Source organism: Rhineura floridana, chromosome 1 (genome assembly GCF_030035675.1).
Source record: "Rhineura floridana isolate rRhiFlo1 chromosome 1, rRhiFlo1.hap2, whole genome shotgun sequence".
NCBI classification, from domain to species: domain Eukaryota; kingdom Metazoa; phylum Chordata; class Lepidosauria; order Squamata; family Rhineuridae; genus Rhineura; species Rhineura floridana.
In genome coordinates, this window is record NC_084480.1 from 139702676 (window position 1) to 139721784 (window position 19109).

General features: G+C 43.4%; 1 protein-coding gene across 2 annotated transcripts in view; it reads right to left on the minus strand.

The window, feature by feature from the left end:
• Positions 1-19109, minus strand: part of DNAH6 (dynein axonemal heavy chain 6) — a 362354-nt gene that overhangs the window by 181275 nt on the left and 161970 nt on the right. For both annotated transcript variants that reach the window (XM_061634018.1, XM_061634008.1), the window contains 4 exons: positions 12245-12391; positions 12074-12147; positions 9840-9994; positions 1437-1668 (listed from right to left, as the gene is read on the minus strand). In XM_061634018.1, the coding sequence (XP_061490002.1) occupies positions 1437-1668; positions 9840-9994; positions 12074-12147; positions 12245-12391 (608 nt within the window). The remainder of the gene's footprint in view (positions 1-1436; positions 1669-9839; positions 9995-12073; positions 12148-12244; positions 12392-19109) is intronic.

Consider the following 19109-nt stretch of genomic DNA (forward strand, 5'->3'; position numbering starts at 1 on the left):
CTATTTTAACTTTTATTCCAGAAGCATAATTTTGCTGCCACTTCCCCCTTGCCATTTGGCTTGAGAATAATCACATACCGAATGCTGCAAAGTATCTTTTTTGAACCTGTCTTTTCAATAAGTTTATTTCATTTTTCATTACATTCTTGATAATTGTCTTAAGCATCCAAATACTTTTCATATCACTCCTATAGCCTATATTGTCACATGAAGACAAACCATGGCTTAGCATGAATGTACAAGTGTGCAGGCCCCAGGAGAGGAGATCACAGTTGCTGCACTCCTTCCCTGGTTTTCCTGCTACTGTGAAGCTGTCAACTAAGTCATGGTTTGGCTTAATGTGTCATCTGAGTCCGAGCTTGGGTTTGTCTCACTCCAGACAAACCATGAGCTGTAGTCAATGTTTGTTCTTGGGTTTACAGCTCATGATTTGTCTGGAGGAAACAAACAACAAGCCCAGGTTGGGGCAGCATGCTAAACCAAACGATGGCTAAGCTCACAGCAGTGGAGCAGCAGGAGGATCAGGGGAGGAGCATGGCAGTCATTATCTCCTGTTAGGGAACCCTCATGCTCATGTGTTCACACTACACCATGGGTTGGCTTAGTGTTATGCATGAAACAGCACACTAAATACAATTATGTGTACCCTCACCCTATTTTTACTTGGCCAGTGCTGGCAGTATGGGTATGGGATATTTGGCAATTCTCTAAATTTGGTTGGAAATAATGTCCCAACATCAACTCTAACATGCTTTGCCTCCATTTAAATCATATCTACTTTTATTCTCTAATTATTATTCTTGTCTTCCCATATATGTTATACATACAAAACTCCATTTACTATTAAATTCACAGCTATTTTTTCAGTATTTAGGGGAGAGGGCATAGCACAGGGAGGAAAATGCCAAGTTCAATCTCCAGGTTAAAAAAAACTAGATAGGCGCCTGGAACATGCTACTGATATTAGCCAGGGGGCCTATTAAGTCAGCAAGCATGCAATCTTTACTGCCTTCTCACAACACCAAGAGTGAAGGTTGAGAATCCCCGTCCTTAATTACCATGTGACAGTCACTGACAGTTTACCTAGCAAACCACTTCATTGGCTCCTGTTGTTCATATATATGTGAAACACTCAGAAGGCAGCTTACAGAATGAAAAATAAGAGCCAGCTAAAAGCACTATTAAACGCAATAAAACCACATTACAACATTATACCAATCACAATGTTGTAAAGCATTTTAATAAAAGGTTCATCTATCTTCCTTAAAATCATTTCCTGTGTCTATGACTTATCTGAACTTTAGTTAATTAAGCTTATATTTCCCTTTCTGAATAATTTTGGATGTATAAATTGTATAAATCAAGTAGCATTTTATTACATCGCATTTTAGCTGTAAGTGCAAAGTGAATTTCATTTTTATTTCAGCTATTCATACCTGTGTGTCGGTAAAAAGGAAAACCATATCTTTGTCTTCTACCCCTGCCATTTTATATAGTTTCCTAAGGTCTTCATGAAAACTGTCATAATTATAACCACGACTTAGTTCTATTTGAAAGCATTTGTAGCCACATATGTGAGAGGCAAGTCTAGTTAGAGACTGCTTGCCTGTCCCTCCAACTCCAACAAGAAGGGAATTTCCTCTTTCCTGGCGAATCATCCGAGCAATTCTATGGAGAAAATTGAACATAAGATCAAAATGGTTACAATTTATAAAAGCAAGAGCTTTTCCTCACTGTCCTCCTCATTTACTGCCATCTCATTAAAGCAGTATAGCAGTGTATAGCATTATAAGATCCTTTCATTCTTGAAATTCACATTCATGACTATGGTTTTGCTAGTAGTCTCTAGATATTGAATAAGAGGGCCTCAAACAATGAAGAGTTTCCCCTTTGCTGTTCTTTACTTAAGCAGTGGCCTCATGATACCAAGTCACACAGACATGTCTATGTGCTATGCCCAAACTACATTTTACATGCATACTGGGCTTATTCCATCACTGCTGTGTGTGTGTGTTTGCCTTTGCAAACATGCATCTGGAACCCTGCTAGAGAAGGGACCTTTGGTCTTACCATGAAATGGCCTTCTATGTGCATATAAAAGATTATCTCAGGTGGATGATGAGCTCTACCTAGTGGCTGAAGGCAAAAAGATGCTGACTGAATTTTCAGGAGTCTTCTCGTCTGGAGGAGTTAAATTCAATGAGGTGTACGCCAACACTATACATGCTTTAAGCCACTGAGATAGTGTGGAGGTGGACACTTTCTTCCAGACAGAAGTAGGATGAAAAGACACAAACAGTGCATCTGACTGATGGAAGGATTTCATTCTGGATGTACATACTTTTAGGGCCCTCCACTCATCTAAGGAGTGCCATTACTTTTCGATGGGATGCACAGGAGACACGCAAAAGGAAGGATGAACGAGTTCCTTCTGGCAGTGAAAAAAAGACAGAACTTTAGGTCAAAAGGAAGGAACAGTCCACAGGATCACCTTGTCCTTGTGTAAGGTACAGAAGTGTCTATCTACAGAAACAGCAATGAGCTTGGATACCTTATGAGCTGAGGTGATAGCCACCAGAAAAACAACTTTGAAGGATAGCAAAAGAAGAGAATCAGTTTTCAAGGGCTCAAAGTGAAGTCTTTGAAGGACTCTTAGAACCTTATGCAAGTCCCAGGTAGAGAAGCAATGTTGGACTGGAGGTAATGCAATGGTTGCTCCTCACATAAACCTCTTTAAGAAGGGATGTGAATTCAGGGTTTGTCCAGAGAAGGCAACAGTACCGAAGATAACACAGAGGTCTGCCAGTGAAGTGTATTTGGCCTTAGGCCCACAGAGAGTCCATCTTGCAGGAACACTAAAACCTATGGAATGCCTGCCCTCTTTGTCATGAATTAGGCAACAAGGAAGGAAACTCCACAGTGGAATTTGGGTGGTGAACTGGACATGCAGTAGCAACGCTAGAGGAAGACAGTGGTGGCAGGGTCTCTTTATCTGTCAAGTCTAAAGCCTCTATCGTCTTACCCAGTAAGAGAAATAGTGGAATCCTGAAAAAAGGAATTTGGACATTATCTTCTCAGATGCAGATGCATCACTTCATTCCTCTTCATCCAAGACAATGGCGTCCCCGCCTTTTGCGGGGGAGTGTTTGCTGCCACCCCACTCTTTGGGAAGACTCGGGAATATTCCTGAAGGTTTGGTGTGGGGTCAGCTGGGGTCTGTCAATCAATAGGAAGAAGGGATGAGCGGAGTTTAAAACCCGCTCCTCCCTTACCACTTGCCTCTTTCGCCTGTGGCATCTGCCCTCCCTCCCTTGTCAGTATGGGCTTTGCTAGTCGCCATTTGGGGCTGAGTGAGTCCCTTTCGTTTTGCCTACTCCATACTGCTTGGATTGATTCAACTGGCCTTCGGAGGGGTGTTGAGGTCATCTAGCTTTGGCTGGCATGGAATTCGGGCAGGTGAGGAAGCAGGGGGTAAAAACAGGAGACTGAGCCATTTTGGTAAAGGGTACTCGCTAGGGAACCATCAGTGCTGAAGGTCTGGTGGGGATCTGGCGAGTGTCCTTGTGGAACTAACTTGCGCAGCAGGGTGAATGCCTGTATGGCAGGGCCACGCTGCAGAGGTTGGAACCACATACCTAGCTCTACTAGCATGGAGGGACTGGTTCTCCCACATCCTTGACTGGTGGGTTACAGTCTGCGGTGACTGACGTGCACAGAGGACTGGAGGGAATACTCCATCACAGTTAGGTTTGTCCTCGCCTGCCCGAAGCGGTTTGAATCTGGTTATTTGGATTAAATTGGCTAAGATTTCATTATTTGTTATATTTTAATAAATATAACATTATTCCATCTCTGTGTCACGAGTCTTCCTTGGTGTGGTGGCAATCAAATTTGGATTAGAGCTAACAGGATCCTAACCTGCCACAGCCTGTCCAAAATGCCCCCTGCCATAGGCAGAGCAATAAAGAAATGCCAACCCCCTATGAACATAGTGGGGAGCTGGTGATGTGAACGGTTGCATTGGTGGATTCACCACAGAGACAACAGGTAAGCACTCTACTGAGTGTGGCCCAGGCAGTTGTGCAATTCCAAATCTTATAACCATGTCTTATGAAAGACTGTCCACAAGACTTCCCTCAGGTGCTAAAGCATTTGGGGGTCAACTATAGTGATGGCAATGCAGCAGAGTCAGTCTGGGTGACCTGGGGGTGACCCATTGCAACAGAAACTGCAAATACAGAGCCATACATGGCTAAATGGAGATCTTGATTGCTCACTCCAATAACAGTAGCCTACATCCCTTGGTAGAGGCATTGGGCCTGAGTTATGGTGGTATGACATTCAGTCTGGGTCGAGTAGCCTGCCTACTAGCTGCATCCCTTGGTAGAGGCACTGGGCCTGAGTTGTGGTGGTATGACACTGGGTCTGGGTTGTTGGAATTCCGAAAACCCCACAAAGTCCCTGGGTAAGGACTGAGCGAAAAAGTTGAATGCAGAATGTGACCCCTCTCATCATCAGATAATTGTTCCCCAGCCCAGATCCTCCTCCACCTCCCTCACAGTGTTAGTGCATTGTGGAGGGGAGGGAAAAGATAGGGCCCCACTGAAAGCCGCCACCCTTTCTTGCAAGCCACCAGTGAAAGTTTCTGTATTGCTGGCTGTAATGTCACCCTGTCAGCATCAATAGACATTGCCATAAAAATAACTTGAGGATAATCATCCGAGATCTGCTGTGCTGCAGCTGATGTGGTGGACAAATTAATATGGGTGGGAGTTGGTGGCAGCGGCAGCAGCTTGGATTTTTCAACAGGCTCAGCAGATTTTGCCTTATCATTCCCCATAGCCCGAGAGTGTGGCAGACACACTTGCTGATGGGCTTATCACTTGTGGGGCTTATGAGGACAGTGAGGATAACTAGGACCAGCGGAAGAGAGAGACATAGCCCGAGAGCATGGCAGACACATTTGCTGACGGGCTTATCGCTTGCAGGGCTTATAGGGACAGGGAATTGCTTGAAATGATGATCAGCAGATAATGGTGGCCCAAAATGGTGGGCAGAGATGTTGTTGACAAGCCATATCAAAGCAGGAGACTTAAAATGGTGGGTAGGCAAGCCGCTGACAAGCGGGAGCCGCCTAAGTAATGGAGTTCAAAAACAGTGTGAATTCAGAAGCCACTCTTATAAATCAAAATATGAAAAATATAGTGCCACAGGAAAGGAAGACAGTTGAGAAAAGCAAATAAATGCTGAGAAGGAAAAGGGAGGGGAAAACGGTTTTTTTAAAAAAACACAGGAAAACAAAGACAACAACAGATGTAAGGAAACCCCGAAAGGAAAGAATCAAAATAGAGCAGTTCTTGGGCACCCTGAAGAAAATTGAGTAGATGCCCTGAAATCTCTCCTCAGGTGGAACAGTCTCTGTTGCTGAAATTAGAAGCAGGTGATTTATGGCTTCCTGAACCCTGAGCCATGGCTGGGTGAGAGAGGAGAGAGTATAAAACATGTAGGTGGGAGTAAAAGAACTCCAGCTTGAGAGTCTGAAAGACACAGTGTTCCACTGTGGTGAGGTGCCATTTGTGTGAAAAGAGCTGGAGGCGCCCTCCCACTACCGGGAGAGGAGGACCATAGAACTGTTGCTTGCCTCTTTGCAGGGCTGCTGCTGTGAATCGGCCCCAGGACTGCTGATGGCCCCTGTTGTTGACATGCTGGTGATACCAGAAGGGGTGAGAGGAATGGACATCTCTACCTCTACCTGTGGGCCTGGATCTATGAATGGACTGAGCGGGAAAGTATGGGTAAGAGGCTCTACAAAAATCCCATCTATCTTCTTGGAAGATGTCATAATCTTTTTCTTGTCTCTATACTCTATCAGCACCTTGTCCAATGCTGTGTCACCAAACAGTGTGCCTCCTACATATGGCTCAAATGCCAGGTTTGTATGTGCTGTGACATCCGCTTCCCAGAACTAGAGCCAGAGAGATCTCCTGGTGACAACCCCTGCTGTCAAAGCTCTTGCAGCAAACTGCATGGGATCCATGGAGGCATTCGCCATAAATGCCACTACCCTTGAAATTTTTAGGAAAGATTTCCTATTACAAGCTTGATCCTGCTGAGGATTGTCCAACATGTCCTCCAACCACAACAAGGAAGCTCTAGCAAACACCTATTCCATTGCCGCTGCCCTGATAGATAATGCACCAGCCTCATGGGCCCATCAAAGATGGTCCATGGGATCTTTGAGCTGAGTATCCACATCCTTGGGATTCAAGGACAGGTTCAAGACACCCACAATAGGGGCATCCACCAATGGAAGGCAAATATGATCCATCCATGGTTGATCCAAAACATAATTTTTGTTAGCCGTGGCCACAGACTTCTTATTCTGCAAGAGAGTGTCAAACTTGGTCTTCAGAACTTTAGGCAGGAGTGAAGGCAGTTTCACTGCTCTTGACCTAGGCTGATGATCTGGACACACAGTGGTGACCCGAGATGAAGAAGGAGCTGGGGTTATATCTTTATCCTTCAAGTCCAGAGTCTCTGATGTCTTACAAAGCAGAGGTAGATAGTGACAGTCCTGAAACAGGCAGTTGGAAATTGCCTCCTCTGACTCAGAGGCAACACTGGTTGTTATGGGTGCCCTGAACCACCTCACTCAAGTGGGTAGAGTTCAAATATGTTGCCAATCCATGATGAGCATCATATGGGTTGGGTGATGGAGGAGGAACCCAAGCACCAGACGTTACTGCTGTTGTGCTAGGCTGTTCTGGTGACTATGCTGACACAGAATCCGTGGAGCTGGTAGGGCTCCCTGCTGACACTGGCTGGAGAGAGGATGACATGATGCTGTTACCTAGGGACTCTAGATCTCTAGAAAAATCTGCCCACAACACCTCCCTTAGTTGCTGAAGCATCTGTGAAGACACGGAAGGAAGGGGGTGGGCTGTTGAGAAGTGCCAGGGACATTAACAGATCCTATGGTCTGTGAACCTTGAAACTGAGCTCTGATGGTGCTAGTCTGTCCACCATCCAGCACATGCTGACACAGAGAACAATGCTGTGCTACAATTTTGTCAGGGAAACCCCAGGCAAAGACTGCACAAAGAAAACAGCTTAGACAGAGGGAGGAATTGTGTTTCTGTCTGTCCTCATCTTCAGACAGCTTCAGGCAAGCTCCTGTGCATGCTTGCCGTTTGAGGTGTGTCTGTAGCCTTAGAGGGAGCTTCTGAGTTAATACCCCCACCGCCACTGCCTCCACAGTGCTCCAATGCACTGATGAGAGGAAAAGCTAGGGGTCCATAAGAACTTGTGGTCCTTTCCCGCATGTCAGCCTTGTTGAATGGCCTTAGCTCCGGTTCTAGGGTTACCCTGCCTGCATCAATGTCTGTGATTGATTGTGACTGAGACAATACAGAGGATTTTGCCAGTACAGTAAGACCCGGCTGTGCTGAAGACACTGGTGGGTCAGAAGTGGGTCATGGTGCTGACAGTAGTGGCCTGCTGTGTTTTGAAGGGTCCATTGACTTTGCTTTAGCCTTCCCCATAGCCCCAAACAAGTTGGCTGAGAAGAGCTCAGAAACAGGTCTTACAGGGACAGCAGGAAAGAAAAATATCCGTATGTGGGGGGTATAGAAAGCGGAGAACAATCAATTTACCAGCAGGACGGAGGGGTTTGTAATGAGGAAAGGCTGGTATTAACTGTGAGGGATATTCAAGTTTCTCTGCTGTTACTCTGAAGGGCATTGTAAGCATTGTGAAAGGCAAAATGTCGAGCAGGGAAAAAAGACAGGGTGGGAACAAACAAAATGGAGGCTTTTTAAAAAAACACACACCAAACAACTAGAGAAGGAGGACAGGAACAATAGCTGACAGAAAGACTAACAAATAAAGCAAATCTACAGGCCTGAACCAGGTTAGTAGGAGCAGAGAGCACATGACAAACCACTCTGGTGAAGGCAGAAAGAAAAACTGATCCATAGAGCCAAGGGAAGACTAGAAGACTCTTGAAATTTCGATCCGCATCTTTCTGCCTTCATCCATTACGTAGAGCATGTCACCCACCTGATATCATCTTTACATGCACGGAAGAAACAGTTGCTTGGGTGGGGCAGTTTGGAGTAAGGAAATGGCAAATGGAGAAAGGGTTCAGCACTCTTCCCTCCACTTTCCCTTCTTTCCTTTCAAGCTCTCCCTCCTCAAGTGGGTTTTCATTGGGAAAGGACCATTAGGCTACTGTTACATACATCATGTAACATATACTTTGACCTCAGGGTTTGTTTCATACAATTATTGGACAGAGATTCAGTTTCTATGGCAGAGCAGCAGGCAAGTGCCCCCCCCATCTAATGTAATGTATCACATGGGCACTCTATGGACAGGCATACACATATGAAGTTCCAATTCAAATGATATGTCCTCCTTAGGGGGCACTGGAAATTCCACAAATCAGTCCGAAGGTCTTTGTTCAGAGCACTCACATCACACTGAACTACTATGTGCTCCCTCCTTTCCAGAGCTGTGAGAAGTTTCAGGGACAGAGCTACCTAGGTTTGACTTCTTTCTGAAGGAATATCACCTTCCCCAAATGGCTCTTGCATTCTATGAATTCTATCAGTGACCTCTGCTTCTACCTGGTGCTTTTGTAATATTTGGTTCATTTGCAAATATACAAGTGGAGCATAGGAGGCAAACTGCGTAAGCACACCTAGGAAGCAGCAGTTCCACTACCTCCCATCATATTCCCAAAGAAAGACACCTGCATCACAAGGTGCCTTCATCTTGCATCCCTCTTTTCATTTCTCTTCATCTCCATAAAAACTGCAGTTTCTTCCACACACAGATCCTCCAGTAATTTTTTTTTTGGGGGGGGGGGAGCAGGAGGAATGAGTCACCTTCCCCAAATGGCTCCTGCATTCTATGAATTATATCAGTGAAATTCTGTTTCTACCTTGCAAAAACCAATGCTGAGCCATTAACTGACAATTCCCTTTAAAGGTATGGCACAAATTCATAACAAAAGATTGGGTGCATAGAGGAAGTGAGGTGACCGTTCCTTTTTCACATGAATGGGACCCTGCATAGTAGGCATATGAATCAGGTCATAGGAAATGATGTTTAAATGCATATAGCATCATGACCCTGTGTGGTCAGACATCCCTTCCTCAGGGAATGAAGCTGGGGGTTTGGAGCCTCAGGGCCAGTCCCAAATCTACACACTATACCACAAATACTTTCTCAAGAGCCCATTGTGTCATTACCTCTCCAGCCCAGGGAAGTCATGAACTGAAACTCCAGTTCAAAAGTCCTAGTACAGCCACAGTTTCCCCTGTTCCATCAAAGTCAATGACTCCGAAAGCAGACTGGACCCCTTCAAATGAAGAGGTTCCTCTCATGGAAGGTGAAGCTACCAGGTCTCATTTAAGGGTCAGTCAGAGAGTGAGACTGTCTTAGTCTGCCAATGAAACAACATTCGAGCTCTGCTCTCATAGAATCACAGAATAGTGGAGGTAGAAGGAGCCTATAAGGCCATTAAGTCCAATCTCCCGCTCAATGCAGGTATCTAACTCTGGCAGGATTTGTTCTTGATAAATCCATGTTGGCTTCTCTTATGAAGTCTCCAGACTGAGCCCTTCATGGAACTGTCCAGGATGCCAATGAAGCCTTGTTTTGACTTGCCTTGGCACTACTGAGGCCATTTCTCAAAATAGAACATATAGCTGAACTTCTTTACAGAAAGGTAGTTTACACTCAATATTTATACTGACACACTGCTATTTGTTTATTAATATAGTATTAATTAATTTATATTATTGATATTCCATTAATGGCAGTTAATTATTTACCTTGAAACATGCTCTATGGCATCTTGAAAGAATACCAGCTTTGCTTCCTTAGAATTTGTTATATTATAATCATCCAGATAGTCTTGTAGAACTCCCATAATCTTATCCATATCAGTTAGCTCTTCATAAAGTCGATCCGCTTTTTCAATTCCAATCTAAAAGGAATTGTTGAGAAAAATAAGATTATGATGAAAAGGAATGGAAATATGAGGTCTCAGCAAACGCTAACTGCAAAGAAGCTTATCTTAATGGTGATAGGAGTGAGACAAAGTCAACAGAAATGTGAGCAAACGTAAAACATGTACAGTGTTTGCAGGCTCTTGAGAAATAATTACTTCTCATGCTGGACTTATTAGCAAATATTTCCTCTGTGAGTTCATCTGTACATGTGAGAGGAGATCCCACCCCAACCAGCCATGCATGGGAATACCATATCACATCAGCAATTAATTTCACTGAGCCATTCCTTTCCTTCCCAGGTCTTTTACCTATGCTCCTTGGCATGTGTTCTATGTACATAGGGCCTTAAGGAGGAAAATAAAAGTTAGATGCATATACAGAAGGCGCACATTGGCTTCTCGGTGAAAGTCATCATTTATCATTTATTTAGAAATTTATATCCCACCTTCCAGCTACAAGAGCATGCTACAGTGTGCTCACTGGCCAGTTAATGAGAAAAGAAAGAGGTTTTTTCACTGTGCAGCAGTGACTACCTGGAGATGGATCACACTCAATGATATTTAAGCAACTGGATTTTCAGTTAACTGATCCATCTGGAATGCTTCTCATGTTTCTTAAGTTTAGCCTTAGATTATTTTTTTCCCTTTGAATGCTAGTAATCTTGCTTCCTTTCTTTAGAGAGAAATACATTCCCCCTATGCATTTCTGCTGCATTTCTGGCTCCATTCTGAGTTCCATTTCTTGGCCACACTAACAATGTGTTAAATATCTTTGAAAATGTGTATTGTCTTTCTTGTGGGAAATATTTGTGGAACGCTGATGGCTGCTTAGCAGTCTTCCCAGAGAAAAAGTTACTGAGGATAATCTTCACTCCTTTGAACTACTAATAGGAAAAATCAATAACTCTTAATATAATTTATCATCCTTTTCACACTTTATGATTGAAATCACTTGCCACTAAGCAGTTTTCTTTCATTAAACCCAAAATGGAGGGAATACAGTTTAACGAACACAAACAAAATTTATGCAGGTAAATATTTGCCAATTACATGTATTAAAGTTTATCTCTTAAAGCCATAGAGATCACTCTAGGAAATATCCCAATGCAAAGGAGCAAGAAAAACCCATCAACATGTTCCTTGCATATGCTTGTGCCATGGCCCTCTGCTGACCAGCTGTTTGCTTTCTGCATTGATTTGATCTGTCAGCTCTGAAGTTGGTTCAGAGCCTATTCCTGAATATGACAGCTCTTTTGAATTTAATAGACATTTCACATTACAGAAACCTCAGTCTCCATACCCAAGTCATCAATGTTCAGGTTAATCACATTTTGTTAAAACAAAACAAAACGGTACTGAGCAGTCCTTACTGACTCCTCTGTTTATTTATGAGTTATATCCCAACCCCAGAATTGCTGATGCTGGCGTTCTAGAAGAGAGGCCAGTTAAGCTGTCTGTGGCCAGTGGCAGACACACTTGCTCCAGAAGCTGACAGAGGAAATGGACGAGTCTAGTAAATTTCTGAGGTCAAGCTGGCTGTCTATTTTTTCACTTTATTTAGTTGACTGATGACAGTGCTCTTGGTGCTACTCATATTCGAGCATTATTTGCACTCTGTTCGGGGCTTCATCATGCTAGTTTTTTTTTCTTGTTAACAAAAAAGAGGAGGAACCTCACAGAGGCACAGGAAATGGTACAGTTTACTGAGGCCAAATGGATTTCAGATCAAAGAAACATGTAGATTTTAAAGTAAAAAACTGTCTGGGTGCTGAAGCCTGTCTGCTGTTTCACCTGCAGCAAGAAATTTCTTTTAGTTATTAGATTTTTATCATAAAGCAAGATATTTTTTTTTACTTTTCTAAATTTGTCTTTAGAAAACCATACTAAACCTCACTATAAAAAGACCACCTAAACTTCATTACATTTATACAGCAGGATTAATTTGATTTACAAGCCACATCGTGTCTTTATACCCCAGAAATAAGAGCACGATTTTATGAAAGTTAAATTAGAAAGGCACAATCCTCTGCAACTTTATTTTATACAAATACTCACCTTTATGTAGTCACCAAATATGATTGGTTTAGACACAAAAGAGTCTGGATCAACTGAGACTCCAAAATGTTTGCCTACAAATTAAAATAGGTAAACTGATTTTTAATCATGTATGCACAAAGTCTGCATATTAAATATAATATATACTGGTAAGGTAAGTAAAGTTCTTACTAGCCATGTCAGCTAATATGGAATAAAAATATTGTTTATCTTCACTACAGATGAGACGGTCATGAAAAACCCTCTGGCACTCATGACAGAACAGCCTGAATATCTGCAACTGGTCTCGAACTGACACAGGGTTACATTGCAATATACCTGTAATAGAAAAATACATAAAGAATGCTGTCATTGACGCAAGAAACTATTATAAATTCTTTTGAATCAAATTTAAGATAAATATTAAAACATGCTTTGAAGGTTTGTTACGTTAAAAAACGGCTACTGATAGTTGAAGATTCTAAAGTCCAATTCACAAATACTGGACATGTTCATCATTTACTAACTGCAGCATAAAATTGTGACTTGATTATATCAATGAGCCATCATAAACTAATCGCCACAACAGAACATTCACAAATGAGACGTGTATCAAAAAGTTGCAGGGTGGAGTGTTACTGTTCACGGATTCAGCCACGCCTTCATGGTTGGAAAATGCCTGTGCGTGAATTTGTTTTATGTCGGGAGGTAGGCGCGTGACGATCAACACACAATCTTGACAGAAAAAGGCTTTGATCCAATGGCATGGATACCACGATGATTGGAAGTGTTATCTGCTGCAGCCTTCATCCGCCTTCACAGCAGTTGTAACGTACAGATTGTTATCTTCTGCCTGTTCTGCCGTTGAGGACTTTCTTGGATCATTCTTTGTCTGGTTTCTCTCCCTTGACCTTACTGCTATGAGTGACCCTGCTGGGAGTACATGACTCCCGACGGCATCGCTCACAGGGTTGATTGGAACACGCAAGCCCACTCACCACTACAAGGTGATGATCTAGTGAGGGGGCCTTCATTCAGGATACTCTTGGAAGAGCCATAGCTCAGTGGCAGGGGCATCAGCTTTGCATGCAGAAGGGCCAGCTTGCAGGTAGGGCTGGAAATGTCCTATCTGAAAATCTGGAAAGCTGATGTCAGTCCATGTAGACAATATTGAGCTAGATGGACCAATGGTCTGACTCAGGAAAGCTTGCTATGCTCTGTTCCATTCAATTTTCCCCCCACTAGCTTTTTCCCCACCCCCACCACGTGCAAAAGCCAGCATTCTGTTACCACTGAGCATGTTTGGGCTACATTAGTCTGTTGGGGGGTGTTCTTTTTTGCCCCTTTCAGTTTCCCCCTTAAATATGTGTTCTTTTTTAGTAAGGCTTTGGGATTGTCCGAGCATGCTGATTACCCTACCTCAGTTTTGGTTACATAATTGTCATAACTCAGAACCTGAGTTAACTATCAGTATACAAGTGGTTCCAGCAACAAAATATCATAGTATGAAGTGCTGCTGTTCAGGGCTGTAGCCATCCAGCATACCATTCCTTCTTTTAGGATACTCCATTCCTCCCCCCGGTGTTCCATTCCCCCTCATACACAGACACTGCACATTTTCTGCCACTATGCATGCTGAATCCTCTTTGGGCTGTTTGGGGAATATTTTGGCCCCATAGGTATTTTCCCTCCTATTTTTTTTCTACTTCTACTTCTACAAACCTCGGTATTCTCCAGAAAATAATTTAGAAATATGCTTCTAAAGTTCCTTGCATGGTTTACGACCCAGTTATTTGTTGGACTGCCCATCCACTGAGATCATCTCAGGTTTTTCTCTGGATGTACCTACCGAATGAAGTACAGTGGGAGGCAATTGGAGAGAGAGAGAGACTTTTTTGGTGGTGGCTCCTCACCAAAGGCTCCTCCTTTGGCATGCCCTCCTTAAGGAGGCCAATGAAGAGACCTAATTGCTCTTATTCAGGTGCCAGGCAAAAATAAAAGTTGTTCCAGACTTTTCAGAATGGTTAATGTAAGAATTTTTAACTTAGGGCAATCTGATTTTATAGCTGAGTGGATTAGCTGTGTATTTTAATTTGCTGTATTAGTTTGTATGCTTTATTTAACTTGTACTTCTTTGTTTCTTACTGCTGTGTTAGTTGTCCTCAGATCATAAATATATGTTGAAGTTGTAGGATATAAATTATACAAATAAATAAAGTTTAGACTGAGGAAACAAAAGCTGAAATTTACGTCTGAATTCATACCAACTGCATAAAGTACTGTCCTGCATTACAAATGGGCAATACAGATCAACCACACCCAACATGCCTTAAGCTTGGCACTGAAAACCATACAAGGCAAGGGCCAGCTGTATTTCTGATGGGAGGGAATTCTATCGCTGGGATGCCACCACAGAAAAGGCTTCCCTTGAGTCACTGATGTACCACAGTTACAGGGACCTCCAGAAGGGCATAGGAGAGATGCTCTTGCTAACTAATATTGCTACAAATATTGCTCTGTCTATGTGCTCACTCAACCTCTGAAGAATACAAATAAAAATGAAGATATTTATTTCTTTAAAACATTTATATACCACTTAATCATTTGCATTTCTAAGCAGTGTCCATAAAAACAAGACATACATAAAATAAACAATAAAAGTACATTAAAAAAAGTTGCCAGATGGAACACAGTTTGTCCACGCTATGATATCATAAAAAGACAGATATCCAGCTTTACCAAACATGTTACATAATAGTGTAGATTGAGAAAAAAGCCTAGTACACTCCAAAAAGCAGTCACCTTATGCCATGAATCATGAGATATGATTTCCTTTACTAGCTTAAAATGGATAGTTATGACTATTATATTCAGTAATGAAACTGTATTGAGAGACTTTATTGTTATTGTTTTTAGCCAATGGCCATTATAATATGGAGAAACATACAAAAGAACATATTTATAAAACATTAAATTTCAATCCGAAACTGTATTGCCACGGTAATGCATCATAGCTTACATTTCCAAAGGTTGGCCTCATATTAAATACTACCCTGTTACTATTATTTTAGAGCATATTGTCCTCTTGCTTTTTTAATGAGTCACACGATGCAAAAATGGCTCTCTTTAACAAGACGTTTCAAAAAATTTGGATAACTCAGAGCCTTTCTCTTCAACTTGCCATGTTTGGAGGAAGGTGCGGGATATAAATTTCATAATACAGTAAATGAATAAACTTTGTTTTATGACAAGATGCACAGACTGAACACTGAAAGCAAATCATTTTCACATATGGTACATTGTATAATTCTGGTTTTGATCACAACACAAACACCAAATGGTGATAGTACAGACCATGTTACAGAATATTCTGCACAAGACTTAGTTACAGCAGGAAGCAAGTGTGTAAAGCGTGTAAGAATATGTACATTACGATAAATGTCCCAAATCTACTGAATATCAACACTCATGCTGAAAATGCCATTTCTTATAACCACTTTTCAGGGATACATAACTAACAGCAACAATCATATTTAGGTGACTGTCAATATTCATTGATATATTTGGAAGTTACTGAATAGAATTGACTCTACTCATTGGTTAAATGTGAGATTTGTCCAAGTTCTAGTAAAGCAGGCAATGCTGAACAGCCAGCCTTTCAGGACTCCAGCACAAGGCTAGTATTTCTAGAGACCCTTGCTATTGTTGAGAAACAAGTCATCAAGACAAGTCCAGGAAATGGAGAATTCACACTGTTAGAGTTGTCCAGCAACTGGTTAAATGGCTCAGCAGAAAGCATCACTAGATGATAGTAAGTAGTAGGCTGTGGCAGCTAAGCTGGGCAGAATTGGGCACAACAGCAGTACAATCCGATGCATGCCTACTCACAAGTAAGTTTGTATAGGACTGCAGCACAAGAAGAGATGTTTGGTCTTACCGTGAAATCGGTCTTCTCTGTGCATGTCAAAAGATGATATCAGGTGGGTAGCTAGCTCCACCTAGTGGTTGAAGGCAAAAGAGCACTGTTGAAGTTTTTTCCGCAGGTCCATTCCTGGTCTGTGTCTGTTCCTGCCTCAGTTTTCAATGACAAGCCCATAAACGAGTAAGACAGGATAGCAAACACTGACAGAGACAATACAACAGTACTCATACACTCTCTGCCAAAGGCCTACTAGTGCTTATAATGGTAGCCCAGCCCCCCTAGGGAGCGGCCCTGGTATCATCTTTTGACAAACACAGAGAAGACCAATTTCATGGTAAGACCAAACATCTCTTCTCCTGTGCATGTAAAAGATATCAGGTGGGACATACCAAAGCTGACCCATGTAGGGCGGGAAAATAGCTGGGCTGCCACTACTATTGGTCTGAGAGGACATGCTGTACCACTCTCCTCCTAAAGGCTGCCTCACCCGACGCATACGAGTCTATTTTGTAATGCTTAACGAAGGTATTGAGTGTGGCCCATGTGGCTGCCCTACAAATCTCTATTAGAGGGGCATTGTGAGAAAAAGCCGCTGATGTTGCCGCCGCTCTAGTGGAGTGAGCCACTATCCCGGCTGGCCGGGATAGTCTTAGAGAGGCATATGCCAAAGAAATGCACGCCTTAATCCACCTGGCTACTGTAGAAGTGGACACCCTATTCCCTAGAGATGCTGGGTGAAAGGACACAAACAAATTATCTGTTTTCCGAATTGCCTTTGTCTTGGAAATATAAACTTTAAGGGCTCCCCTCACATCCAGAGAATGCCAGGCCTTCTCTGAAGGATGGACAGGATTAGGACAGCAGGATGGCAATACTATCTCCTGTTGGCAATGGAAGGCAGACAGTACTTTGGGACGAAAGGAAGAGACTGTGCGTAGGACTACTCTATCTTTATGAAACACACAAAACATTTTATGGACAGATAGGGCATTCAACTCAGACACTCTACGGGCCGAAGTAATGGCCACAAGAAACAAGACCTTAAAGGATAGCAGACGGAGAGAAACTTGACTCAAAGGTTCAAATGGAGGTCTTTGAAGGGCTATTAACACTTTGTGCAGATCCCATGTCGGGTAGCAATGAACAGTAGGTGGTGCTGTTATCATTGCTCCCCTGATGAAACGTTTGATAAAAGGATGAGATCCGAGAGGATTGTCTGGAGATCTGGAGAATATCAACGATAAGGCTGAAATCTGGCACCTCAGGGTGTTAGGTCTGAGACCCAATGATAAGCCATCTTGTAGGAAAGCTCATTGACCCCTGCTTTCTGAGGAAGAACTCCTTTCTTCCATGACCAGGATGAGAAGGCCTTCCATGTGCCTTCATATATTCTGAGTGTGGATGGGCATCTAGAAGCCAAAATGGTTTCCAGTACTTGTGGGGAGATGCCTTTCTTTAATATTCGCTTCCGTTCAAATTCCATACATGAAGTGCCAACCACTCCGGGTCTGGATGAAGAAGCTGCCCTTGAGAGAGCAGGTCCTCCTTTACTGGAATTTTCCATGGGGGTTCCACGGACAGTTCGAGGAGATCCGGAGATCCGGAAACCAAGGTCTCCTTGGCCACCAGGGAGCAACTAGTAGAACTGCTGTCCTGTCAGCACGAAGTTTTTTGATCACCCTGGGAATAATTGGAAGTGGAGGGAAGGCATACAGTCTGCCTGGAGGCCACTGGGACATTAAGGCATCTATCCCCTCCGCGTCTGGCATTGCATACCTGAAGAAGAACCTCTTCACCTGTCGATTGCGGCTGGTGGCAAACAGGTCCACTTGAATTCCGTCGTAATGTTGCACTATCTGATGAAAGACCTCTGGGTGAAGCATCCACTCTCCCTGATTCAGTTTCTTGACTGAACCAGTCTGCTTGGCTGTTGTCCTCCCCCTTGAGGTATTCTGCCGCTATAGAGTCCACATTCCTCTCTGCCCACTGGAAGAGGAAAAAGGCTTCCTTCTGGAGAAAGTGGGAGCGTGTGCCCCTTGACAGTTTAAATAAGATTTGGCCGTCACGTTGTCTGTTCTGATGAGCACTGCTCCTAACCGTCTGTCCTCCGCGAAGTGTCTGAGGGCCAGATGGATTGCTCGAAGCTCGAGAAGATTGATCGGCAGTATGGATTCCTGTGACAACCATGTGCCCTGAATTGTCTGACTGTCGCAGATGGCTCCCCACCCTGATAGGCTGGCATCTGAAGTGATCAGGGTCCGAGGGGGATCCTGGAATGGAATGCCTCTTAACAGGCTGGGTTCGTGAGTCCACCAGAACAGCGACTGCCGAACCCGTGGTGATAGAGCTACTCTGCAGTGGTGTCTGGATGCTATGCCGCTTTGGAAGGGTAGGAGCGCCCACTGAAGTGTGCGGGAATGATGACGTGCCCATGGTGTCGTTTGGAATGTGGAGACCATCAAACCTAGAAGTGTTGCTAATTCCATTAGATCTGCTGAGTTGGAGGATAGGATACCCAATGCTGCTTTGCAAATCTTGCTGACTCTTTCTTGGGACAACATTAAGAGGCCCTTCTGTGAGTCTATAGTTGCTCCCAGATGTATTATGCACCGAGACGGAAAGAGATGACTCTTGGATTCATTGTTCAGGAAGCCGTGGTCCTTTAGACAGGCCAAGGTGACATGGAGGTCCTCCCAGGCCTTATGCAATGATGGGGAGCAGATCAGAAAATCATTCAAGTAAGGGAAGAGGTGAATTCCCAGTGTCCTGAGATTTGCCACCAAAGCAACCACGATCTTCGTGAATGCCCTGGGGGCAGACGACAGGCCAAAAGGCATAGCCCTGAATTGATAGTGGACTTGTCCCACAGCGAACTGAAGGTATCATCTGTGAGGTGAGAAGATTGGAACGTGAAGGTAGGCCTCCTTCGGGTTGATAGATGAAAGTCCCCTTTCCTTAGGGCATCCTTGATTGACAGTAAGGTGTCCATGCGAAACATGAGGTATCTTAAGAAACTGTTTAGACCCTTGAGGTCTAGTACCGGTCTGAACGATCCGTCTTTTTTCACAACGGTGAAGAACAGAGAGTAATTTCCCAAAAATCTCTCCCCTGCCGGGACTTTCTCTATAGCTGCAA